The sequence below is a fragment of the Mobula hypostoma genome, chromosome 9, assembly GCF_963921235.1.
Source record: "Mobula hypostoma chromosome 9, sMobHyp1.1, whole genome shotgun sequence".
Classification (NCBI taxonomy): Eukaryota; Metazoa; Chordata; class Chondrichthyes; order Myliobatiformes; family Myliobatidae; genus Mobula; species Mobula hypostoma.
The window spans coordinates 150832264-150858917 of NC_086105.1; the positions used below are offsets into that span (position 1 = coordinate 150832264).

Below are 26654 nucleotides of genomic sequence, written 5' to 3' on the forward strand. Positions count from 1 at the left end.
CTAAAAGAAGACATGAGGTTGCCTTGGCAGTCAAAGTGAAGGATAATCCAAAGAGCTTTTACAGGTATATTAAGAGCAAAAGGATTGTAAGGGATAAAATTGGTCCTCTTGAAGATCAGAGTGGTCGGCTATGTGCGGAACCAAAGGAAATGGGGGAGATCTTAAATAGGTTTTTTGCGTCTGTGTTTACTAAGGAAACTGGCATGAAGTCTATGGAATTAAGGGAAACAAGTAGTGAGATCATGGAAACTGTACAGATCGAAAAGGAGGAGGTCCTTGCTGTCTTGAGGAAAATTAAAGTGGATAAATCCCCGGGACCTGACAGGGTGTTCCCTCGGACCTTGAAGGAGACTAGTGTTGAAATTGCAGGGGCCCTGGCAGAAATATTTAAAATGTTGCTGTCTACAGGTGAGGTGCTGGAGGATTGGAGAGTGGCTCATGTTGTTCCGTTGTTTAAAAAAGGATCGAAAAGTAATCCGGGAAATTATAGGCCAGTAAGTTTAACGTTGGTAGTAGGTAAGTTATTGGAGGGAGTACTAAGAGACAGAATATACAAGCATTTGGATAGACTGGGACTTATTAGGGAGAGTCAACATGGCTTTGTGCATGGTAGGTCATGTTTGACCAATCTATTGGAGTTTTTCGAGGAGGTTACCAGGAAAGTGGATGAAGAGAAGGCAGTGGATATTGTCTACATGGACTTCAGTAAGGTCTTTGACAAGGTCCCGCATGGGAGGTTAGTTAGGAAAATTCAGTCGCTAGGTATACATGGAGAGGTGGTAAATTGGATTAGACATTGGCTCGATGGAAGAAGCCAGAGAGTGGTGGTAGAGAATTGCTTCTCTGAGTGGAGGCCTGTGACTAGTGTGCCACAGGGATCAGTGCTGGGTCCATTGTTATTTGTCATCTATATCAATGATCTGGATGATAATGTGGTAAATTGGATCAGCAAGTTTGCTGATGATATAAAGATTGGAGGTGTAGTAGACAGTGAGGAAGGTTTTCAGAGCCTGTAGAGGGACTTGGACCAGCTGGAAAAATGGGCTAAAAAATGGCAGATGGAGATTAATACTGACAAGTGTGAGGTATTGCACGTTGGAAGGACAAACCAACGTAGAATATACAGGGTTAATGGTAAGGCACTGAGAAGTGCAGTGGAACAGAGGGATCTGAGAATACAGATACAAAATTCCCTAAAAGTGGCGTCACAGGTAGATAGGGTCGTAAAGAGAGCTTTTAGTACATTGGCCTTTATTAATCGAAGTATTGAGTATAAGAGCTGGAATGTTATGATGAGGTTGTATAAGGCATTGGTGAGGCCGAATCTGGAGTATTGTGTTCAGTTTTGGTCACCAAATTACAGGAAGGATATAAATAAGGTTGAAAGAGTGCAGAGAAGGTTTACAAGGATGTTGCCGGGACTTGAGAAACTCAGTTACAGAGAAAGGTTGAATAGGTTAGGACTTTATTCCCTGGAGCGTAGAAGAATGAGGGGAGATTTGATAGAGGTATATAAAATTATGATGGGTATAGATAGAGTGAATGCAAGCAGGCTTTTTCCACTGAGGCAAGGGGAGAAAAAAACCAGAGGACATGGGTTTAGGGTGAGGGGGGAAAAGTTTAAAGGGAACATTAGGGGGGGCTTCTTTACACAGAGAGTGGTGGGAGTATGGAATGAGCTGCCAGACGAGGTGGTAAATGCGGGTTCTTTTTTAACATTTAAGAATAAGTTGGACAGATACATGGATGGGAGGTGTATGGAGGGATATGGTCCGTGTGCAGGTCAGTGGGACTAGGCAGAAAATGGTTCGGCACAGCCAAGAAGGGCCAAAAGGCCTGTTTCTGTGCTGTAGTTTCTATGGTTTCTATGTTGATCCATGTCTTCCACTTCTGCCATGATGAAGCCACCCTCAGGTTGGAGGAGCATCACCTCACACTCCGTTTAGGTAGCCTACAACCTGATGGCATGAACATCGATTTCTCTAACTTCATTTCCTTTTTCCTCTCTCCCTTTCCTTTTCTTCAATTCCCCACTCAGACCTCTTATTTCTACTCTGCACCTTCCTATCATCTCCCTCTGGTGCCCTTCCTCCTTCCTGTTTCCCAATAGTCAACTCTCCTCTCCCATCAGATTCCTTCTTCTCCAGCCCTCTACCTTGTCTACCCATCACCTCCCAACTTCTTACTTCATCTCCACTCCCCCACCCACCTGGCTTCACCCTTCATTTTTCTAGCCTGTCCTCCTTCCCCACCCTCCACCTCATTCTGGCTTCTTCCCTCTTCCTTTCCAGTCCCAATGAAGAGTCTTGGCCTGGAATGTCAACTGTTTATTTATTTCCAGAGATGAGCCCTGACCTGCTGAGTTTCTCCAGCATTTTATGAGAGCTGCTCTGGATTTCTAGCATCTGTAGAATCTCATGTGTTTTAAATTCCCTGGAGTAGAGGACAGTTAAGGTAGTGGCAGCAGCTGAAAATTACAACAGTAGAGTGCTTAGAGGCTAAGCTAGTCCTTTGGCCTTTTATTGTTCACTCTCCCACATCTCTATCCAAGAAACTGTGACTGCTAGTATTTCCCACTCAGAAGCATCCTCTCATTTATACTTTTCCTTCTAACCATTAGGTTTTGTGTTGGTGATTGGACTGGTGACCTTCTACCGTATAGGCCCCTATACTCACCTCTCCTGGTCTTGCTACCTGGATATTGGTGCCTGTCTCTCATCGACACTTGCGGCAGCCATGCTAATCTGGAACATATTGCACCGGCGGGAGGACTGTATGACACCCCGCGTTATTGTTATCCGCCGCTCCAGGCCACGCTTTGAGAATGACTACGTGGAATCACCATGTTGAACAAACGCAGAAAGGAGCGGGCAGCAATTTGCACAAGTGTTCGAGAGTTGCCGGATCTCTGCTTATTCATGAAATAACCAAATCTCTGCTTTCAGCCGCTGTCTGGAAGGTTGGACGAGGTGGGCGCACAGTGGGAGAAGAAGAAAAAAATGCTTTCATCCTGAACACAACTAACAATTCTGACTTGAGAGCAACATAAATCACGAATACAATATAGCACAACCAAACAGTATGGCAGGATAAATGCATGGGAGTAGAAACTCAGCATCTGAAGGAAACAGATTTCTTTCACTGGGTTAAAGGCAATTCCTGTAATTTAAGTCCCAATTGGTTTAAGATGCCTACTTCCAAACAGTACCTGGTGCACCATTAAGGTGAGCACATGAGGGATTGGGTCTTGTGGGACAGAGAATAATGTGAAGTAGAATCTTACTTCACTTCCTTCAGTAAATATATCACCCAAGTATGAGCATCTGCTCCCAAGCATCAACATTTCATTTTGGATACAGAGATGTCCAGAATGTTAAATATTTACAGGAATAGTACTCAAAAAGCTAGGCTTTAATTTAAAGTAACTATTTAGATGAGACACAGTATATATTTCAGGCACAAAATCTGGATGAACTTAGCAAGTCATAGAGAGAATAAATAGTTGACATTTCAAGCTTCTGCATCAAGAATGTCGACTGTTTATTCATTTCCATAGAGTTCCTCCAGCATTCCAACATCTGCAGAATCTCTTGTGTTTATGATATACATTTTATGTAATATTTGACTAAATGGCTAAGAGAGTGGCTTTTGTTATCTGCCCTTTGCACTGGGAAGCTCAGAATGCAACTAGACAGATATACTCAGGAAAATGTACAGAGCAGGAGATGAAAATTAAAGAACTGCAAATCCAAACATAAAAACAGAAATGCCTCCCTTTCCCTATCAGTTATCTGACTGTTACAGTGCATCTATCAGTTACTTCCATTTCGACATAGGTTTCAGTGTATAGAGCACATCAAAGGCATGTCATTGGAGTGAAAAACATCCGATAAGGAGCCTCAGGAAGGGAGAGTCAGAGATGTGTGCATTAAGTTTAAGAAGGAAGGATTTAAAAGGGAGAATTCTGGACACGGGTTTCCGTTGGGACAGTGATTAAGATGTTTAAAGCCACAATGAAAGGATTGTGATCATCCTGGAGAAGAGTAAAGCCGAAGGAAATCACAGAGGTGGAGAGCAGCAACACGTCAGAGGGATCAGAAAACAAAAGTGAGAATTTGAAAATCAGGACTTAGGTTAACTGGGAGCCATCATAGGTCAGTGAGTATGGGAGTGATGCACAAAGAGGGTGGTTTGAGATGTGTCCCTGGCAATTCTGTGGGGCAGTTGAGTCAGTAGATGACCAAGGCTGGAAAGAGGTCCCAGTAGCAGAAGAGCTGAGGCACAGCCAGTGTTTACTGATATGAGAATCAATCTCATGGATGGTGTGGAGATACGGTCCAAAACTGAGGAACCAAGGACAGAGAGGGCTTTGGTCTTCCTGATAGCTACATACAGGAGATGTCTGATTCTCCAAAACCAAGGGACAGATGGAAGGGGGAGGGGTGTCAGGAGAGATGGTGCGAAGGCAGAGCTGAGTATCCTCGGAGGACATGTGGAAACTGCTGCAAATCTTGACAGGAGGAGGGGGCCAAGGACAGACCTTGGACAAGGTTGTGCGAGTAACCAAGAGGAGTCAGCTCTGTCTTTACTCACGAGTCTGTTCTCTGAAACGTCCTATTACAGCCCCCTGTAGAGACTGCCCAAGAAGAACTGGATACCATAAGACATAAGAGCAGAATTAGGCCATTTGCCCTATTGAGTCTGATCCTTCAATCAATAACTGACTTACTATCCTTCTCAACCCCATTCTCCTGCCTTCTTCCCATAACTTTTGACATCTTACCAATCAAGAACCTATCAGCTTCTGTTTTAAATATACCCAGTGACTTGGCTTCCATACCATCTGTGGTAATGAATTCCACAGATTCACTACCCTCTGATTAATTCTTCCTCATATGTTCTAAGTGGATGTCCCTCTATTCTGAGGCTGTGCCCTCTGGTCATAAACTCACCCACTATACGAAACATCCTCGCCATGTCCACTCTATCTAGGCCTCTCAATATTCGATTAGGTTTCAATTAGATTCTCCTCTCATTCTTCTAACCTCCAGCGAGTACACGCCCAGAGTCATCAAAAGCTCCTATGTTAACCCTTTCATTCCCAAGATCACTCTCATGAACCTCCTCTGGACCTGCTCCAATCCCAGCACATTCTTCTCAGATAAGAGGCCCAATATTGCTCACAATACTCCATGTACGGTCTGACCAATGCCTTATAAAACCTATGCACTAAATTCTTGCTTTTTATTCCAGTCCTCTCAAAATGAATGCGAACATTTCCTTTACAGGTGTCAGCCAGCTCCTGGTCACAGCACAAGGTGAGCGGACACATCACATCCAGATGCCAGCCTAGAACCACTGGATGGTGAGGCTCCTGGCCATATCTGGTGGGCAATGGGTCATTCACCAGCCTTACAGCCTGCCCTCTCTATTGAAGCAAACCCTCCTCCTGCTAATTTTGATATCTCCTCTGTCTCCTGTTAACCTTTGTTCAAAGTGTAAAGTAATTTTTTTCAACCAAAGTACATATATGTCACAATATACAATCCTGAGATTCATTTTCTTACAGGCATTCACAGTAAATACAAAGAAACATAGTAATAATAAATAAACAATAAATAATCACCTTTAACCCCACCCCTATCAACACTTCATTCTGTTAAAGGCCATAAGACAATAGGAGTAGAACTTAGGCTATTTGGCCCATCGAGTCTGCTCCACCATGACTGATCCTTTCTTTCCCCTCTTCAGCCCATTCCCTGGTCTTCTCCCTGTAACCTCTGATGTTGTGTCCAATCAAGAATCTATCAAGCTCTGCGTTAACTACACCCAACAACCTGCCCTCCACAGCTACATGTGGCCACAAATTCACCACCCACTGGCGAAAGAAATTTCTCCGCATCTCTGTTGTAAATGGATACCCCTCTATCCTGAGGCTGTACCCTCTTGTCCTGGACTCTCCCACCATGGGAAACATCCTTTCCACATCTACCCTGTCTAGGCCTTTCAACATTCAAAAGGTTTCAATGAGATCCTCCCTCATCCTTCTGAATTCCAGCAAGTACAGACCCAGAGCCATCAAACATTCCTCATATGATAACACTTTCATTCCCAGAATCATCCTTATGCACCTCCTCTGAACACTCTCCAATGCCAACACATTTTTTTCTGAGATGAGGAGTCCAAAACTGTTCACAATACTCAAGGTGAGGCTTCACCAGTGACTTATAAAGTTTCAGTCTCACATCCCTGCTCTTGAATTCTAAACCTCCTGAAATGAATGTTAATATGGCATTTGCCTTCCTCACCACCAACTCAACCTGCAAGTTAATCTTTAGGGTGGTCTGCCTAAGGACTCCCAAGTCCTTTTGCATCTCAGATTTTTGAATATTCTCCCTGTTTTGAAAATAGTCTGCACATTTATTTCTACTACCAAAGTGCACGACCATGCATTTTCCAACATTGTATTTCATTTGCCACTTTCTTGCTCATTTTCCTAATCTGCCCAAGTCCTTCTATACCCTACCCGTTTCCTCAACAGTACCTACCCATCCACCAATCTTCGTTATCACCTGCAAATTTCGTAACAAATCCATCTATTCCATCATCTAAATCATTCATATACAGCATAAAAAGAAGCGGTCCCAACACCGATCCCTGCAGAACACCACTTGTCACCACTGGCAGCCAAACAGAAAAGGATCCTTTTATTTCCACTTGCTGCCTCCTACCAATCAGCCAATGCTTTAACCATGTTAGTAACTTTCCTGTAATACCACAGGCTCTTAACTCAATAAGCAGCCTCATGTGTGGCACCTTGTCAAAGGCCTTCTGAAAGTCCAAATATACAACATCAACTGTGTCCTCATTATCTATCCTGCTTGTAATCTCCTCATAGAATTTCAACGGGTTCATCAGGCAAGATTTTCCCTAAAGGAAACCATGCTGACTTTGTCCTAATTTGTCCTGTGTCACCAAGTACTCCATCACCTCATCCTTAACAATTGACTCCAACATCTTACCAATCACTGAGGTCCGGCTAACTGGTCTGTAATTTCCTTTCTGCTGCCTTCCTCCTTTCTTAAAGAGTTGTGCCACTTTCACCAATTCATCTTCAACATCACCTTTGTTGAATTCAGCCTGCCTTCTCCTATCAGTCCTCTGATCCTGTCCAGCAGTCCCGTTGTGACATTCAATCTGAATCAGGTTTATTATCACTGACATATGACATGAAATGTGCAGTACAGTATAAAGACAAAAATCTACAAACTTCAAAAATAAATAAATAGTGCAAATAAAGTACAAGGTAGTGTTCATGGACCATTCAGAAATCTGATGGCAGAGGGGAAGAAGTTGTTCCTAAATGACATCAAATTATTCACAATCTCAGGTCGGACTCAGTGAATGGCACCTAACCTCAGAGAGAGACACAGTGCACAAACAGACCACTTAGCCCACCAAGTCTGTGCCAACCATCACCACCCATTTACTCCAATTCTCCCACAAGTATATCTGAAAAGCTCTGTGAGAAGGTTCTGAAGATTCAGCAAGTTATCTCCAAGATATATTGATAATTACTATCAATTGTCATTTCCGAATGTGATCAATAGGTTTCAATAGGTCCAATTTAATGTCAGAGAAATGTATACAATATACATCCTGAAATTCTTTTTCTTCGCAACCATCCACGAAAACTGAGGAGTGCCCCAAAGAATGAATGACGGTTAAACGTTAGAACCCCAAAGCCAGCCCCCCAGCTCTCCCTCCCACTCACAAGCAACAGCAAGGCAACAACCCCACCCCACCCCCAGAAAAGCATCAGTGCCCTCTACAGAGCACTCACATGTGCAGCAAAGTATCAATGAAGACACAGACTTGCAGTACCCCAAAGACTACTCGTTCACCTGGTAATTCAACATATCCCAGGTTCTCTCTCTCCCTAATAAGGGAAAAAGAGGTGTCCCCATTTCATATTCTGACATTGCTCTTTGTGGAAAGTTACTGTCTGCAGGTTGGTTGTCCCATTTCCAACATAATAATGAGTCGTGAAGCACCATGGGATTTTTTGAGATTGTTGAGAAAAACACCAAATGAACATACCAGTTTCTTTTCAGTTTTGTGACGAAGTCAATGACAAAGTAAATTGAGTACGTATATATCACCACGTGCTATCTTGAGATTCATTTTCTTGCAGGAATTTTCAGGAAAATAAAGAAACACAACAGAATTTATGAAAAACTCTCCATAAACAAAGACTGACAAACAACAGAATTTAAACATTGCACCACAGATCAAATGTGGACTCAGTGCTAGTAGGCTTGTGTGTCACACGCTATCAGGTGGTAAAGCTTTTAGCAGTTCTGCATGTCTATATATAGACATCAAAGAGATCATAGACATCATAGACATCACTGCTCAATCACATGCAGTCCATTCTCCAGAGCAGCAAATCTGATGAGGATTAGCCAATAATTCTCAAAATATCTCAAATGTGCTGTTTAATTTAGACAAACTAGAATCAGAACAGGTTTAATATCAGTGGCATGTGTCATGAAATTTGCTGTTTTACAGCAGTAATACGTAATAATTTAAAAATCTATAAATTACATTAAATATATTTTTTAAATTAAATTAAATATGTAACGCAAAAAGAGAGCAAAGAAAAGGGAAAAATTAGTGAGATAATGTACGTGGGTTCAACGTCCATTCAGAATTCTAACGGCAGAGGAAAGAAGCTGTTCCTGAAACATTGAGTGTGTGTTTTTAGGTTCCTGTACCTCCTCTGTGATGGTATCAACAAGAAGAGGGTGTGTCCCAGGCGATGGGAGTCCTTAATGATGGATGTCATCTTTTTTGAGGCATTGCCACAATTTAATTATTTTACATCACACTAAGATTCATTTGTCAATTTTTTTCATTGTTAAAAAAATTCAGATTACATACAGATGGTACACACATTATTCAAGATTTTTCTGAAAAGATAGCCACACACTATTACCAGGACAATGCCCAGTTGTAATCCAACAGCAGAAACTACCTAGGTTATGGTTCTGTCCCTTGTAATAGTAGTGAGGGCTACACAAATATTATTGGTAATTTAATATCACTTCTCAACCCACTGAAATATTGCAGGAGGTTTCACTGTTGTTAATTCTTGGGGGCTCAGTTTAATGTTCAGTTTTACTGTTCCCATAGCAGAACAGTGCTTGCTGACACAGCAGGCTACAGGAACTGAAGTGCACATCTCCCATGACCTTCCCATCCACTAATGGAGTGTAGATGTGGGAAGTCGACCTGCGGAAGTGCAGTGCCGATTATATAGCATGCAATCAGAATTTTTCCTTGCACCGAATCTAATTGAGTCAGTTGTACATGAACAAATTCTGTGCAAGGGGTTTTAAACATTAATATACTCTATGAGCTGTCTCTTCAACTGGAAGGTAAACCAAATGCATGAAGCATAGAAGTTATGCGGCATGGTGGCGTAACACTTTACAACCCAGGTTCAATTCCGGCCACTGTCCGTAAGGAGTTTGTACATCCTCTCCCATGACCAAGTGGATTTCCTCCTACGTTCCAAAGATGCAAGGGTTAGTCGGTTAACTGGTCACAAGGGGGTAACAGGGTGATGCTGGCTCATTGGGCTGGAGGGGCCTGTTACTGTGACATATCTTGATAAATAAAAAGTTGCTTTTGTCGTTCTGTTCCATTGCTCAAGATCCAAATATACAGAATTGTCTCTACTTTGCTGAATGGTTTCAGAAAGGGCTAAACTGACTCATGGGAACTGACTTAAATTTTTTTATCAATGTAATAACTGGTATAATACTGTGACACAAAATGTAAGTATATTTGAATTACAAATATCTTCCAAGCTTTAAATTGAGATTTTTTTGTGCTGTTAAAGTGCATTTGATACAATTCTGGTATAGACCAGTTAGTTACTGAAGGTATAGCAGAGCATACCTGGCTATGTACTACAAATTTCTCTTGTATAGATAATTTAAAAACCATGCATTTCCAAACATAAAACTCATACAATCAAGTTATTCTAACTTTGTATTTGGTGCAATATCTTCTCCATCTTTACTAAAGGATATCATAAGACCATAAGACCATAAGACAAAGGAGCAGAAGTAGGCCATTCAGCCCATCGAGTCTGCTCCGCCATTTTATCATGAGCTGATCCGTTTTATCCTATTTAGTCCCACTGCCCCACCTTCTCACCATAACCTTTGATGCCCTGACTACTCAGATACCTATCAATCTCTGCCTTAAATACATCCAATGACTTGGCCTCCACTGCTGCCCGTGGCAACAAATTCCATAGATTCACCACCCTCTGACTAAAAAAATTTCTTCGCATTTCTGTTCTGAAAGGGCGCCCTTCAATCCTGAAGTCATGCCCTCTCGTACTAGACTCCCCCATCATGGGAAACAACTTTGCCACATCCACTCTGTCCATGCCTTTTAACATTCGAAATGTTTCTATGAGGTCTCCCCTCATTCTTCTAAACTCCAAGGAATACAGTCCAAGAGCGGACAAACGTTCTTCATATGTTAACCCTCTCATTCCCGGAATCATTCTAGTGAATCTTCTCTGTACCCTCTCCAACGTCAGCACATCCTTTCTTAAATAAGGAGGCCAAAACTGCCCACAGTACTCCAAGTGAGGTCTTACCAGCGCCTTATAGAGCCTCAACATCACATCCCTGCTCCTATACTCTATTCCTCTAGAAATGAATGCCAACATTGCATTCGCCTTCTTCACTACTGACTCAACCTGGAGGTTAACTTTAAGGGAATCCTGTACGAGGACTCCCAAGTCCCGTTGCATCTCAGAACTTTGAATTCTTTCCCCATTTAAATAATAGTCTGCCCGTTTATTTTTTCTGCCAAAGTGCATAACCATACACTTTCCAACATTGTACTTCATTTGCCACTTCTCTGCCCATTCTTCCAATCTATCCAAGTCTCTCTGCAGACTCTCCGTTTCCTCAGCACTACCGGCCCCTCCACCTATCTTCGTATCGTCAGCAAACTTAGCCACACAGCCATCTATTCCATAATCCAAATCGTTGATGTACAATGTAAAAAGAAGCAGCCCCAACACTGATCCCTGTGGAACACCACTGGTAACCGGCAGCCAACCAGAATAGGATCCCTTTATTCCCACTCTCTGTTTCCTGCCAATCAGCCAACGCTCTATCCACGTATGTAACTTTCCCGTAATTCCATGGGCTCTTATCTTGTTAAGTAGCCTCGTGTGTGGCACATTGTCAAAGGCCTTCTGAAAATTCAAATATACAACATCCACTGCATCTCCCTTGTCTAGCCTACTGGTAATTTCCTCAAAAAATTGTAATAGGTTTGTCAGGCAGGATTTTCCTTTAAGGAATCCATGCTGAGTTCTGCCTATCTTGTCATATGCCTCCAGGTACTCTGTAACTTCATCCTTGACAATCAACTCCAACAACTTCCCAACCACCGACGTCAAGCTAACAGGTCTATAATTTCCTTTTTGCTTCCTTGCCCCCTTCTTAAATAGCGGAGTGACATTTGCAATCTTCCAGTCTTCCGGAACCATGCCAGAATCTATCGACTTTTGAAAGATCATCGCTAATGCCTCCGCAATCTCCACAGCTACTTCCTTCAGAACACGAGGGTGCATTCCATCTGGTCCGGGAGATTTATCTACCTTTAGCCTATTCAGCTTCCTGAGTACTTTCTCTGTCGTAATTGTGACTACGCACACTTCTCTTCCCTGCCACCCTTGAGTGTCCGGTATCCTGCTGTCTTCCTCAGTGAAGACTGATGCAAAATACTCGTTCAGTTCCTCTGCCATCTCCTTATCTCCCATTACAATTTCTCCAGCATCATTTTCTGTCGGTCCTATATCTACTCTCACCTGTCTTTTACTCTTTATATACTTGAAAAAGCTTTTAGTATCCTCTTTGATATTATTTGCTAGCTTCCTTTCATAGTTAATCTTTTCCCTCTTAATGACCTTCTTGGTTTCCTTTTGTAAGGTTTTAAAAACTTCCCAATCCTCTGTCTTCCCACTAATTTTTGCTTCCTTGTATGCCCTCTCCTTTGCTTTAACTTTGGCTTTGACTTCTTTTGTCAACCTCGGTTGCATCCTTTTTCCACTCAAAAATGTCTTCTTTTTTTGGAATATACCTGTCTTGCACATTCCTCATTTTTCGCATAAACTCCAGCCACTGCTGCTCTGCCGTCTTTCCCGCCAGTGTCTCTTTCCAGTCAACTTTGGCCAGTTCCTCTCTCATGCCACTGTAATTTCCTTTACTCCACTGAAACACCGACACATCAGATTTCGGCTTCTCTTTTTCTAATTTCAATTTTTCTAATTTCTAATATCAAGACACTTTTTACTGTCATTTCGACCACAACTGCTGGTACAGTACACAATAAAAAAGAGACAACATTTTTCAGGACCATGGTGCTACATGAAACAATACAAAAACTACACTAGTCTACAGACCTACCTAGGACTGCATAAAGTACACAGAACAGTGCAGGCATTACAATAAATAATAAACAAGACAATAGGCACAGCAGAGGGCAGTAGGTTGGTAGTCCGATGACTTGGGGGAAAAAACTGTTACATCAATAAACGGCTGAGTCCGGGATTCCGTCCGTTTCTGTACTCCCACTGAGTATTTTGTTGGAGTCGGATGTGGCCCAATTTAACGTCCATTGGAGAGCAGAATGGACAGGAGAGCCAGTCATCCAGGATAACGTGACGATTTGAGCATCGTTAACTGGTCAAAATTCAAACTGGCCTTCAGTTAGTGTAGTGTTCATAAAGAATGCTCTGAGGTGTGGTTGGAGAAGGCTACTTAATTCGAACTTGATCTGTGGAACCATTAGACCTAAGGCACAGGAGCAAAACTCGGCCATTGGCCCATTGAGTTTGCTCTGCCATTCCATCATGGCTGATTTAATTTCAACCCCACTTTTCTGCCTTCTCCCAATAACCTTTGATGCCGACTAATCAAAAATCTAATCACCTCCGCTTTAAATACAAGCGATTACTAAGCCTGTGCAGCTGCCTATGGCAATGAATCCTACAAATTCACCATCCTCTGGCTAAAGAAATTCCTCCTCATCTCTATTCTAAAGGGACTTCCTTGCATTCTGAGACTGTGCCCTCTCATTTTAGACACTCCCACCAATGGAAACATCCTCTCCGCGTCCATTCTATCTAGGCCTTTCAATATTCGACATGTTTTGATGAGATCACCCTCATTCTCCTAAACTCCAGGCCTGGAGCCATCAAACACTCACCTTCTAAAAGCCTAAAATCTAGGGGTTCCCAAACTGGGGTCCACGGACCCCTTACTTAATGGCATTGGTCCATGGCATAACCAGGTTGGGAAACCCTGGCCAAGATATATACAACATACACATCTGCATTCCTGCCCATCCTGGAATCACCTATACTGTCTCAGTAACATCAGTTCTTTTCTACTTTCCTTCCCAGTGATAACTGATTCCTTCACCTTGAGATACTTGATAATGTTAAAGGTGCTACAGAAATACAAATTATTGTAGAATTATTAATCTTTTAGATACCATCAAAACACTGGAAACCTACTGCATAACTGCCTCTTTCTGGGTACATAGTTGGAGGCGGCCTGGTGTTGTAGCGGTTAGCATAATGTTATTACAGCACCAGCGATCAGGGTTCAATTCCTGCTGTATAAAGAGTTTGTACTTTTCTCCCTGCGGGTAGGGAAGGTCCTTAATGAATATTCTGCTTCAGTATTCACCTTGACGAATGTGAGGTCAGCATAGAACAGGCTAAGTAAAGGCATCCGTTAGTCTTGCGAGACCATGGATCTGCACGTGGAAAGTCTTCACTCTCCAGGGCGCAGGCCTGAGCAAGGTTGTATGGAAGACCGGCAGTTGCCCATGCTGCAAGTCTCCCTTCTCCCCTCTCCACGACACCGATGTTGTCCAAGGGAAGCACATTAGGACCCATACAGCTTGGCACCAGTGTCGTCGCAGAGCACTGTGTGATTAAGTGCCTTGCTCAAGGACACAACACACTGCCTCGGCTGGGGCTCGAACTCACAACCTTCAGAGCGCTAGTCGAATGCCTTAACCACTTGGCCACATGTCCACAGAGCGGGCTAATGTGCTGAAAGATGTCGAGGTTAAGAAAGAGGATGTGCTGGAACTTGTGAAAAACATTAGAATAATTAAATCCCCAGAGCCAGATGGGATATACCCGAGATTACTCAGGGAAATGAGAGAAGAGATTGCTGCACTGCTGGTGATGACCTTTGTGTCCTCACTGGCCACAGAAAGAGTCCCAGAAGGCTGGAGGATGGCAAATCTTCTATCTTTGTTCAAGACAGGCAATAGGGATAACCCAAGGAATTATATTCATGTGAGTCTTACATGATGGGCAAACTATTGGCGAGGATTCTCAGAGACAGGACTTAAAATCATTTGGAGAAGCATAGTCTGATTAGGGATAATCAGACATTGAGAGGGGCAGGAGCAGAAACAAACCACATGTGCACCCACTACCCTTAATAAAACCATGCACATTCTTTGATTAAAGAGCATTTCTGTAAATACTGGCTTAAAACATCCCTCAGAACTTTTCAATTTGTCCACATTGATGTTAAGCTGACCAATCTGCAGATATAATTTCAGTATACCGACACAAGACATAAATGTTATGAAAATAGTTTTTTGTAGTAGCAGCCAGTGACATCTCAGTCTGACAATGAACGATTGCCATAAAACATTAGAACCTGCTAAAATGAATTCTTATTTGAGTTCTGGAACCCATTCATGAAAGAGTAATTTACACAAATCAACAGAAAAGCTTTAAATGAGAACAGATCAAAAAATTAACAATCCTACACTTTGGCATCCCCACATTTCAATTCAAAAGCAAAGGAGGAACTTTTATAAAATAAACAAACAACGAATCAGGCCCCATAAATAACCTTTTAATTTTTTTAATATTGTAAAACACAATTCAGCAACTTTGCGAAGTTCACAATGGGAGAAATAAGGCCTGGATTCTCAAAGGAACGGAAAGAAGTTACCTTACCTCTTGATGAGTTTAATTGATTTGAAAGCCTCATCCATATCCCCTGTAGTTAGATAAAAGCTGAAATTCAGCATGGCATCACGTGTTGTCTTGTCACAATCCACTAGCCCAACAAAGTCCCGCAAGGGCCGCCTCGCTACCATTCGTGGAATTGGAGAGCCGGGCGTCGATGCTGGTTCATTCTCAGTCACACCTGACTAGGATTAAACCAAAAATTTGTTAATGGGCTAATAGAGTATAATCAGGAAATATGCAACACTAAATTATATCCTGATGAAAGATCTCGGCCCGAAATGTCACCTGTTAATTCCTTTTCATAGATGCTGCATGACCTGCTAAGTTCCTCCAGCATTTTGTGTGTTACTCTGGATTTCCAGCATCTGCAAATTCCCTTGTGTTTTAAATAATATTCCTACTGGTCAAATAAGTTTACTCTGACTCTTAAATAATTCTTACTGTTTCTTTCTCAAGATCCTATGGTAACAACAGTTGTTAAAAGGCAAGCTGTATGGGTCCTAATGCCCTTCCCTTGGACAACATCGGTGGCATGGGGAGGGGAGACTTGCAGCATGGTGCTGGTCTTCCATACAACCTTGCCCAGGTCTGCGCCCTGGAGACCTTCCAAGGCGCAAATCCATGGTCTCAGGAGACTAACGGATGCCTATATCTATATATATATATATAAAAGGCAATAAGACATTTGTCATGTTCAGTGTGTTCACTGTCAGTGGACTGCTCAACAATAGCTATGTATTACAACACACACTGAGATCAGAATCAGAATCCAGTTTTACATCATTGGCAAATGGCATGAAATGCACAACGTTGTCATGAAATTTGACCCATTAATTCCAGGATCTTTCCAATATGTACAGTATCAAGTAACATATCGTTCTCAGAATTTCAGTAATTTCTATCTATCCGAAAGAGAAAATACAACAGGCAAATATGGTAATGTCACGTCTTCAGAGTCATCTCTCTTAACACTGCTCTATACCAGTGGTTCTCAACGTGGGCCGTAGCCAAGACGTTAAGCACTTTTACATTGCTGGTTGGAATAATATATACACTATAAATAAAATATCTTATTCAGTTTTGAAATGGTTTTATTTTTCATATACACATGTAGCATTAAATTTAACATAAAATATACAATAGATTTACTAATCAAGAAACAAATAGACCCAATGACTTGGCCTCCACTGTCATCTATGGTAAAGAATTCCACAGATTCACACCCTCTGGCTGAAGAAATTCCTCATCTCTGTTCTACAGTTGCAAGAAAAAGTTTGTGAACCCTTTGCAATTATCTAGTTTTTTTGCATTAATTATTTATAAAATAGGATCTGATCTTCATCTAAGTCACAATGATGGGCAAACACAATTGAGCTAAACCAGTAAAACACAAATAATTGTACTACTTCTTGTCATTACTAAGTACACCATTTAAACAATCACAGTTCTCTACAAATTGAAGGGATTCAATACTGTTGCTACTCTCCCTAGGAGAGGGTGCCTTGCAAAGATCACACCAAGAACACGACATGCAATGCTGAAGGAGGTGAAAAAGAACCCAAAGATAACAGCAAAACACCAGAAGAAATCTCTAGAACTAGCTGAAGACTATGTTTATGTGTATATTATAAGAATGGTGTTCATGGAAAGACACCACAGAAGAAACCACTGCTCTAAAAAAAAACATTGCTACACATCTCAAGTTTGCAAAAGACCACCTGGATGTTCCACAACTCTTCTCAGACAACGTTCTGTGGACCAATGAGACAAAGTTGAACTTTTTGGCTGAAATGGACATTGCTATGTTTGAAAGGAAAAGGGGAATGCACACCAACACCAAAATTTCATCCCAACTGTGAAGCATGGTGGAATGAACATCATGGAGGAAGTCATGGAGGGGTTGTCTATGGAGTCTCTGTGGGTGGAAGTTAGGAATAGGAAGGGGTCAATAACCCTGCTGGGTGTTTTTTATAGACACCAATAGTAACAGGGACATTGAGGAGCAGATAGGGAGGCAGATTCTGGAAAGGAGTAATAATAACAGGGTTGTTGTGGGGGGGATTTTAATTTCCCAAATATTGATTGGCATTCCCTAGAGTGAGGGGTTTAGATGGGGTGGAGTTTGTTAGGTGTGTTCAGGAAGGTTTCTTGACACAATATGTAGATAAGCCTACACGAGGAGAGGCTGTACTTGATCTGGTATAGGGAAATGAACCTGATTAGGTGTCAGGTCTCTCAGTGGGAGAGCATTTTATCTCTATCTCCTTTACCATAGCATTGAAGAGGGATAGGAACATAGAAGTTAGGAAAACATTTAATTGGAGTAAGGGAAATATGAGGCTGTCAGGCAGGAACTTGGAAGCATATATTGGAAACAGATGTTCTCAGGGAAACATACGGGAAAAATGTGGGAAATGTTCAGGGGATATTTGCATGGGGTTCTGCATAGGTACGTTCCAATGAGACATGGAAAGGATGGTAGGGTACAGGAACCGTGTTGTACAAAGGCTGTTGTAAATCTAGTGAAGAAGAAGAGCTTATGAAAGATTCAAAAAACTTGTTAATGATAGAGATCTAGAAGATTATAAGGTTAGCAGGAAGGAGTTTAAGAATGGAATTAGGAGAGCCAGAAGGGGCCTTGAGAAGGCCTTGGTGGACAAGATTAAGGAAAACCCCAAGGCATTCTACAAGTATGTGAAAAGCAAGAGGATAAGATGTGAGAGAGTAGGACCAATCAAGTGTGACAATGGAAAAGTGTGTATGGAACCGGAGGAAATAGTGGAGGTACTTACTGAATACTTTACTTCAGTATTCACGACGGAAAAGGATCTTGGTGATTACAGGGATGACTTGCAGTGGACTGAAAAGCTTGAGCATGTAGATATTAAGGAAGAGGATGTGCTGGAGCTTTTGGAAAGCATCAGGTTGAATAAGTCACTGGGACAGGATGGGATGTACCCCAGGCTACTGTGGGAGGCAAAGGGGAGATTGCTGAGCCTCTGGCGATGATCTTTGCATCATCAATGAGGACAGCAGAGGTTCTGGAGGATTGGAGGGTTGAGGATGTTGTTCCATTATTCAAGAAAGGGAGTAGAGATAGCCCAGGTAGTTATAGACCAGTGAATCTTACTTCAGTGGTTGGTACGTTGATGGAGAAGATCCTGAGAGACAGGGTTTATGAACATTTGGAGAGGTATAATATGATTAGGAATAGCCAGCATGGCTTTGTCAAAGGCAGGTCGTACCTAAAGAGCCTGATTGAATTTTTTGAGGATGTGACTAAACACATTGATGAAGGTAGAGCCGTAGATGTGGTGTATCTGGATAAGTGCAAGGCATTTGACAAGGCACCCTATGCAAAGCTTATTGAAAAAGTAAGGAGGCATGGGATCCAAGAGGACATTGCTTTGTGGGTCCAGAACTGGCTTGCCCACAGAAGGCAAAGAGTGGCTATAGATGGGTCATATTCTATTTTTCCAAATGGATGACATCTGTGTCAATTAATAAGGAGAGGAGGAGAAGATGGCGGCGCGACGCAGCGCGCACAGCAGCTCCAAATTGATATGGTATTTATTAAATAGGGGCCATGCACAATCCTGATTTGATGGATACAGCCGTGACAAGCACGGAGGAACATCTGGAGAAACTTCTGAAATGCCCACTTCGCTGCCGCTGCTACTGTGCGATCCAGAATCTCCGGAAGGGAAGGCCCCAAATCCTCGGCTTTGCCTACTGCCTGTTGCCGAGGATGGGGTCGAAGCGCTCGGCAGAGATGATGCTTGGTGCTCGGTGTCAGAGGGCTGGTCGGAGGCTTGAAGTTTTCGGATGGACTCAAGAGTTGGCTGTGGTCGGGTGCTTCCAGGATGCTGCATCGGCAAGTTTGCGGCGCTGGAAGCTCAATGGCAGGGAGAGTTTCTCCCTTCGACCGTCTGTGTGAGATGATGGGACTTTTGAGAGACTTTGAGACTCTCTTTTTACCGTGCCCATGGTCTGTTCTTCATCAAACTACGGTATTGCTTTGCAGTGTTGTAACTATACGTTATAATTATGTGGCTTCTGTCAGTTTTTTTAGTCTTGGTTTGTCTCGTGTTTCTGTGATATTATTCTGGAGGAACATTGTATCATTTCTTAATGCATGCATTACTAAATGACAATAAAAGAGGACTGCGTGTCCTCATAATCTAATAATCTAATCTAATATTCTGCATGGAGGCCAGTGACTAGTGGTGTGCCTCAGGGATCTGTTCTGGGACCCCTACTCTGTAATTTTTATAAATGACCTGGATGAAAAAGTGGAAGTATGAGTTAGTAAATTTGCTAATGAGACAAAGGTTGGGGGTGTTGTGGGTAGTGTGGAGGGCTGTTAGAGGTTACAGCGGGACATTGATAGGATGCAAAACTGGGTTGAGAAGTGGCAGATGGAGGTCAACCCAGATAAGTGTGAGGTGGTTCATTTTGGTAGGTCAAATATGATGGCAGAATATAGCATTAATGGCAAGACGTTGGCAGTGTGGAGGATCAGAGGGATCTTGGGTTCTGAGTCCCTAGGATACTCAAAGATACTACGCAGATTGACTCTGTGGTTAAGGCAGACAGTGCATTGGCCTTCATCAACAGTGGGACTGAGTTTAAGAGCCGAGAGGTAACGTGGCAGCTATAAAGGACCCTGGTCAGACCCCACTTGCAGTACTGTGCTCAGTTCTGGTCACCTCACTACAGGAAGTATGTGGAAACCATAGAAAGCGTTCAGAGGAGATTTACAAGGATATTGCCTGGATTGGGGAGCATGCCTTATGAGAATAGGTTGAGTGAACTCGGCCTTTTCTCCTTCGAGTGACAGAGGATGAAAGGTGACCTGATAGAGGTGTACAAGATAATGAGAGGTTCTGATCGTGTGGATAGTCAGAGGCTTTTTCCCAGGGCTGAAAGGGCTAGCGTGACGCATAGTTTTAAGTGTTGGGAAGTAGGTATAGAGGAGACGTCAGGGGTAAGTTGCGGTGAGTGTGTGGAATGGGCTGCAGGTGGCGGTGGTGGAGGCGGAAACGATAGGGTCTTTTAAGAGGCTCCTGGATGGTTACATGGAGCTTAGTAAAATAGTGGGCTATGGGTAAGCCTAGGTAATTCCAAGGTAAGGACATGTTCGGCACAGCTTTGTGGGCCGAAGGGCCTGTATTATGCCGTAGGTTTTCTATGTTTCTATAGTTTGGGGCTGCTTTGCTGTCTCAGGGACTGGACAGCCTGCAATCATTGAAGGAACAATGAATTCAAAATTGTATCAAGACATTTTACAAGAGAACGTCAGGGTAGCGGTCAGTCAGCTGAAGCTTAATAGAAATTTGATGATACAACAAGACAATGATCTGAAACACAAAAGTAAATCCACAACAGAATGGTTTAAAAAGAATAAAATTTGTGTCTTGGAATGGCCAAGTCAGACTCCTGACCTTAACCCAATTGAAATGCTGTAGCATGACCTGAAGAAAGCTGTTCATGCAAGATATCCCAGAAATATAGAGATACATTATTGACCCCAAAGGAAATTACAGTGTCACAGTAGCAGCACAGGTCCACAGATATACAAGTATTATAAGAGAAGTAAGAAAGGATAAAAAATAAGTTACCTCAAACATCTAACAGGAGGGAGTCATCACTTCCACAGCTATAGGTTGACTCATTATAGAGCCTAATGGCCGAGGGTAAGAATGCCCTCATATTGTGCTCTTTGGAGCAGTGCAGTTGTCATAGTCTATTACTGAAAGTGCTCCTCTGTTCAGCCAAGGTGGCATGCAGAGGGCGAGAAACATTGTCCAGAATTGTCAGGATTTTCCAGAGGGCCTTTGTTCTACCACAGCCTCCAGTGTGTCCCGTTTGACTCCTGTAACAGAGCCAGTCTTTCTAATCAGTTTATTGAGCCTGTTGGCATCATTCATGTTGATGCCATTGCCCCGCACACCACCACAAAGAAGATTTTACTGGCAACAACAGACTGATAGAACATGTGAAGGAGAGGACTGCATACTCCAAAGGACCTCAAGCTCCTCAGGAAGTAGAGGTGAACCAGGCCGTTTTTGCACACAGCCTCTGTGTTGGTGCTCCACTCAAGTCTGTCATCCAGGTGCACCCCCACGCACTTATAGGTCCCTACCACATCCACGTCCTCACCATCAGCAGTAACAGGGAGCAGTGCAGGCTCAATATTCCTAAAGTCATCACCATCTCCTTTGTTTTACTGATATTAAGCTGCAGATGACTCAGCTTGCAACATGTGACAAAGACCTCCACCACGGCCCTGTATTCGTCCTCCTGTCCTCCCTTTGTATACCCAACTATTGCTGTGTCATCAGAGAATTTCTGATCTAAAGTCCAAGGCATACAGGGTAAATAGGAAGGGAGCCAATACAATCCCCTTGGGGCCCCATTGCTGCTTATAGCCGTGTCTGATACACAGCTCTGAAGCCACACAAACTGTGGTTTACTAGTTAAGCAGCCCATTATCCAGGGTACAATGGAGGTGCCACACAGCTGCTCAGCACACCCCTTCAGGACCTTGAGGCTCACACTATCCAGTCCCAACGCTTTACCGTGTCTGAATTTCCCCAGAGCCCTTCTTACCTGCTCAGTGGTGAAGGTGAGTCCATGATGAAACAGTTTTGTATGGAGGAATGATCTAAAATTCCTCCTTGCCCTGGTGTAAGTCTGATCAGCAGCTACAGGAAATGTTTGGTGGAGATTATTGCTGCTAAAGGAGGTTCGACCAGTTATTAAATATCAGGGTTCACATACTTTTTCCAGCCTGGACTCTGAACGATTAAACAATGTGTTCAATAAAGACATGCAAAGTGTAGTTATTTGTGTGTTATAAGTTTAGGTAGATTGTGTTTGTCTATTTATTGTGACTTAGTTTTTTCAGTTGGAGAAAGAGAAATGAGGAGGTGAGAGTTGATATTGGACCACTGGAAAATGATGCTGGTGAGGTAGTAATGGGGAACAAAGAAATGGCAGATGAACTTAATGGGTACTTTGCATCTGTCTTCACTGTGGAAGACAATAGCAGTGTGCCAGAGGTCCGTGAGGTTAGGGAGCTGGCGTGAGTGCCATTGCTATTACAAAAGTAAAAGTGGGAGGTAAACTCAAAGGTCTTAAGATGGATAAGTCAGCTGGACTAGATGGACTACATCCCAGAGACTTGAGAGAGGCTGCTGAAGAAATAACAGTTGCATTGTTCGTGATCATTCAAAAATAACATAATACTGGCATGGTCCCGGAGAACTAGAAGCTTGCAAATGTCATTCCACTCTTTAAGAAGGGAGGAAGGCAAAAGAAAGGAAATTATAGGCCAGTTAGCCTAACCTCAGTGGTTTGGAAAGTGTTGGAGTCTATTATTAAGGAAGAAGTTTCGAGGTACTTGGAGGCGAATGATAAAATTAGTCAAACTCGGAATGGTTTCTATAAGACTATAAGACAATAAGACATAGGAGCAGAAGTAGGCCATTCGACCCATCGAGTCTGCTCCGCCATTCAATCATGGGCTAATCCAATTCTTCCAGTCATTCCCACTCCCCTGCCTTCTCCCCATACCCTTTGATGCCCTAGCTAATCAAGAACCCATCAATCTCTGCCTTAAATACACCCAATGACTTGGCCTCCACAGCCACTTGTGGCAACAAATTCCACAGATTTACCACCCTCTGACTAAAGTAATTTCTCCGCATCTCTGTTCTAAATGGACGTCCTTCAATCCTGAAGTCATACCCTCTTGTCCTAGACTCCCCTACCATGGGAAATAACTTTGCCATATCTAATCTGTTCAGGCCTTTTAGCATTCAGAATGTTTAGAAACACAGAAAACCTACAGCACAATACAGGCTCTTTGGCCCACAATGCTGTGCCGAACATGTACTTACTTTAGAGATTACCTAAAGTTACCCATAGCCCTCTATTTTTCTAAGCTCCATGTACCTATCCAGGAGTCTCTTAAAAGACCCTATCGTGCCTCCACCACCATCGCCAGCAGCCCATTCTGCACACTCATTCTATGAGATCCGCCCCCCCCACCATTCTCCTGAACTCCAGGGAATACAGCCCAAGAGCTGCCAGACGTTCCTTATACGGTAACCTCTTCAATCCTGGAATTATTCTTGTGAATCTTCTCTGAACCCTCTCCAATGCCAGCATATCCTTTCGAAAATAAGTGGCCTAAAACTGCACACAATACTCCAAGTGTGGTCTCACAAGTGCCTTATGGAGCCTCAACATCACATCCCTACTCTGTATTCTATACCTCTAAAAATGAATCCAACATTGCACTCACCTTCTTCACCACCGACTCAACCTGGAGGTTAACCTTTAGGATGTCCTGCACAAGGACTCCAAAGTCCCTTTGCATCTCTGCAATTTGAATTCTCTCCCCGCCTAAATAATAGTCTGCCCGTTTATTTCTTCCACTAAAGTGCATGATCATACTCTTTTTAACATTGTATTTCATTTGCCACTTCTTTGCCCATTCCCCTAAACTATCTAAGCCTCTCTTGCAGGCTCTGTGTTTCCTCAACACTACCCACTCCTCCACCTATCTTTGTATCATCGGCAAACTTAGCCACAAATCCATTAATACCGTAGGCCAAATCATTGACATACATCGTAAAAAGCAGTGGTCTTAACACCGACCCCTGTGGAACTCCACTGGTAACCGGCAGCCAGCCAGAATAGGATCCCTTTATTCCCATTCTCTGTTTTCTGCCGACCAGCCAATGCTCCACCCACGCTAGTAACTTCCCTGTAATTCCATGGGCTCTTATCTTGCTAAGCAGCCTCATGTGCAGCACCTTGTCAAAGGCCTTCTGAAAATCCAAAATATGCCACATCCACTGCATCTCCTTTGTTTACCCTACTTGTAATTTACTCAAAAAATTGCAGTAGGTTAGTCAGGCACGATTTTCCTTTCAGGAAACCACGCTGGCTTTGACTTATCTTTGTCAAGTGCCTCCAGGTACTCTGTAATCTCATCCCTAACTATTGATTCCAACAACTTCCCAACCACTGATGTCAGGCTAACAGGTCTATAGTTTCCTTTCTGCTGCCTCCCACCCTTCTTAAACAGCAAAGTAACATTTGCAATTTTCCCATCATCCGGTACAATGCCAGAATCTATCGATTCTTGAAAGATCATTGTTAATGCCTCCCCAATCTTTGTAGCTACTTCCTTCAGAACCTGAGGGTTCATTCCAATAGGTTCAGGAGATTTATCTACCCTCAAACCATTAAGCTTCCTGAGCACCTTCTCAGTCGTAAATTTCACTGCACAAGCTTCACTTCCCTGACACTCCTGAATGTCCGGTATACTGTCGATGTCTTCCACTGTGAAGACTGATGCAAAATACGCATTCAGTTCCCCTGCCATCTCTGCGTCTCTCATTACCATATCTCCAGCATCATTTTCTATTGGCCCTATATCTACCCTCAACTCTCTTTTACCCTTTATATACTTAAAAAAAAGCTTTTAGTATCTTCTTTGATATTAGTCACGAGCTTCCTTTATTAATTCATCTTTTCCTTCCTAATGACCTTCTTAGTTTCCTTCTGCAAGTTTTTAAAAACTTCCCAATCCTCTATCTTCCCTCTAGCTTTGGCTCCCTTGTATGCCCTCCCTTTTGTTTTTACTTTGGCTCTGACTTCACTTGTCAGCCATGGCAGTGTCCTTTTTCCATTCAAAAACTTCTTGTTTGGAATATATCTGTCTCACACTTCCCTCATTTTTCGCAGAAACTCCAGCCATTGCTGCTCTGATGTCCTTCCTGCTAGTGTCCCTTTCCAGTGAACCTTGGCCAGTTCCCCTCTCATGGCATTATAATTTCCTTTATTCCACTGAATTACTGACGCATTGGAATTTAGTTTCTCTTTTTCAAATTTCAATGTGAACTCGATCATATTGTGACCACTGTTCCCTAAGGGTTCCTTAACGTGAAGCTCTCTTATCACCTCCGGATCATTGCACAACACCCAATCCAGCACAGCTGATCCCCTCGTGGGCTCAGCAACAATTTGTTTAAAAAGCCATCCCTTAGACATTCTACAAATTCTCTCTCTTGAGGCCCAGTACTGGCCTGGTTTTCCCAATCCACTTTCATTTTAAATTCCTGAATGATTATCATGACATTGCCTTTCTGACATGCCTTTTCTACCTCCTGCTGTAATTTGTAATCCACATCCTGGCTGCTGTTTGGAGGCCTGTATACAACTGTCATTAGGGTCCTTTTACCCTTGCCATTTCTTAACTCAACCCATAGAGACTCTACACCTTCCAATCCTATGTCATCCTTTTCTAATGATTTAATATTATTTCTTTACACAAGGCCACACAACCCCCTCTGCCTACTAACCTATCTTTCTGATACACTGTATATCCTTGGACGTTCAGCTCCCAATGGCAGCCATCCTTTAGCCAAGTTTCAGAGATGGCCACAACGTCATACTTGCCAATCTGTAGCTGAGTTTCAAGATCGTCCATTTTATTTCTTCCGCTGCATGCATTCAAATATGACACTTTCAGTCCAGTGTTTGTTGCTTTCTGCTTTAACTGCACCATACCTCTATTGCCCTGTGTAAATCATCCCACTGGCTGTGATTATGCCCCATTTCCTGCCTGTCCTTTCTATCATCTCTGTTCCACGCTATATTTGATTTATTTCTGTTTTCCCCTTCCTCAGCTCTATCACTGTGGTTCCCATTCCCCTGCCAAATTAGTTTAAATCCTCCCTAACAGCTCTATTAAATCTGCCCGCTAGGATATTGGATCCCTTTGGGTTCAGGTGTAACCCGTCCTTTTTGTACAGGTTCTACCTCCCCCAGAAGAGGCCCCAGAGATCCAGGAATCTGAAGCCCTGCCCCCTACACCAGTCAATTATTAAGAATGAGGTCTCAGAGTACCTGGAGGCATATGATAAAATAGGCCACAGTTAGCATGGTTTCCTCACGGGCAAATCTTGCATGACAAATCTGACAATATGAAGATAGGTGGAGGGGCAGGTAATTTTGAGGAAGTAGAGGGGCTACAGAAGGACTTAGGCAGATCAAGAAAATGGACAAAGAAATGGCAGATGGAATACCATGTCAGGAAGTGTATGGTTATGCACCTTGGTAAAAGAAAAGAAAGGGTTGACTATTTCCTAAATGGAGAGAAAATACAAGAAAATTGAGGTGCAAAGGGACTTGATAGTCCTTGTGCGGGATTCCCTAAAGATTAATTTGCAGGTAGAGTCTGTGGTGAGGAAGGCAAATGCAATGCTAGTATTCATTTCAAAAGGACTAGAATATAAAAGCAAGGATGTAATGTTGAAACTTTATAAAGCACTGGTGAGGTCTCACTTGGAGTATTGAGAGCAGATTTGGGCCCCTCACCTGAGAAAGGACGTACTGAAACTGGAGAGAGTTCAAAGAAGATTCACAAAAATGATTCCAGGTTTGAATGGCTTGTCATATGAAGAGCGTTTGATGGGTTTGGGCCTGTATTCACTAGAATTCAGAAGGTTGAGGGGTGACCTCATTG

General features: G+C 42.8%; 2 protein-coding genes across 3 annotated transcripts in view; one reads left to right on the forward strand and one right to left on the reverse strand.

The window, feature by feature from the left end:
- tmem204 (transmembrane protein 204) overlaps positions 1-10025 on the forward strand; it is a 57670-nt gene extending 47645 nt beyond the window's left edge. Inside the window, exon 4 of the mRNA XM_063059482.1 lies at positions 2621-10025. Coding sequence (XP_062915552.1) covers positions 2621-2850 — 230 coding nt within the window. The 3' untranslated portion in view covers positions 2851-10025. The remainder of the gene's footprint in view (positions 1-2620) is intronic.
- ift140 (intraflagellar transport 140 homolog (Chlamydomonas)) overlaps positions 1-26654 on the reverse strand; it is a 225761-nt gene that overhangs the window by 108949 nt on the left and 90158 nt on the right. For both annotated transcript variants that reach the window (XM_063059480.1, XM_063059479.1), the window contains exon 18: positions 15095-15291. In XM_063059480.1, coding sequence (XP_062915550.1) covers positions 15095-15291 — 197 coding nt within the window. The remainder of the gene's footprint in view (positions 1-15094; positions 15292-26654) is intronic.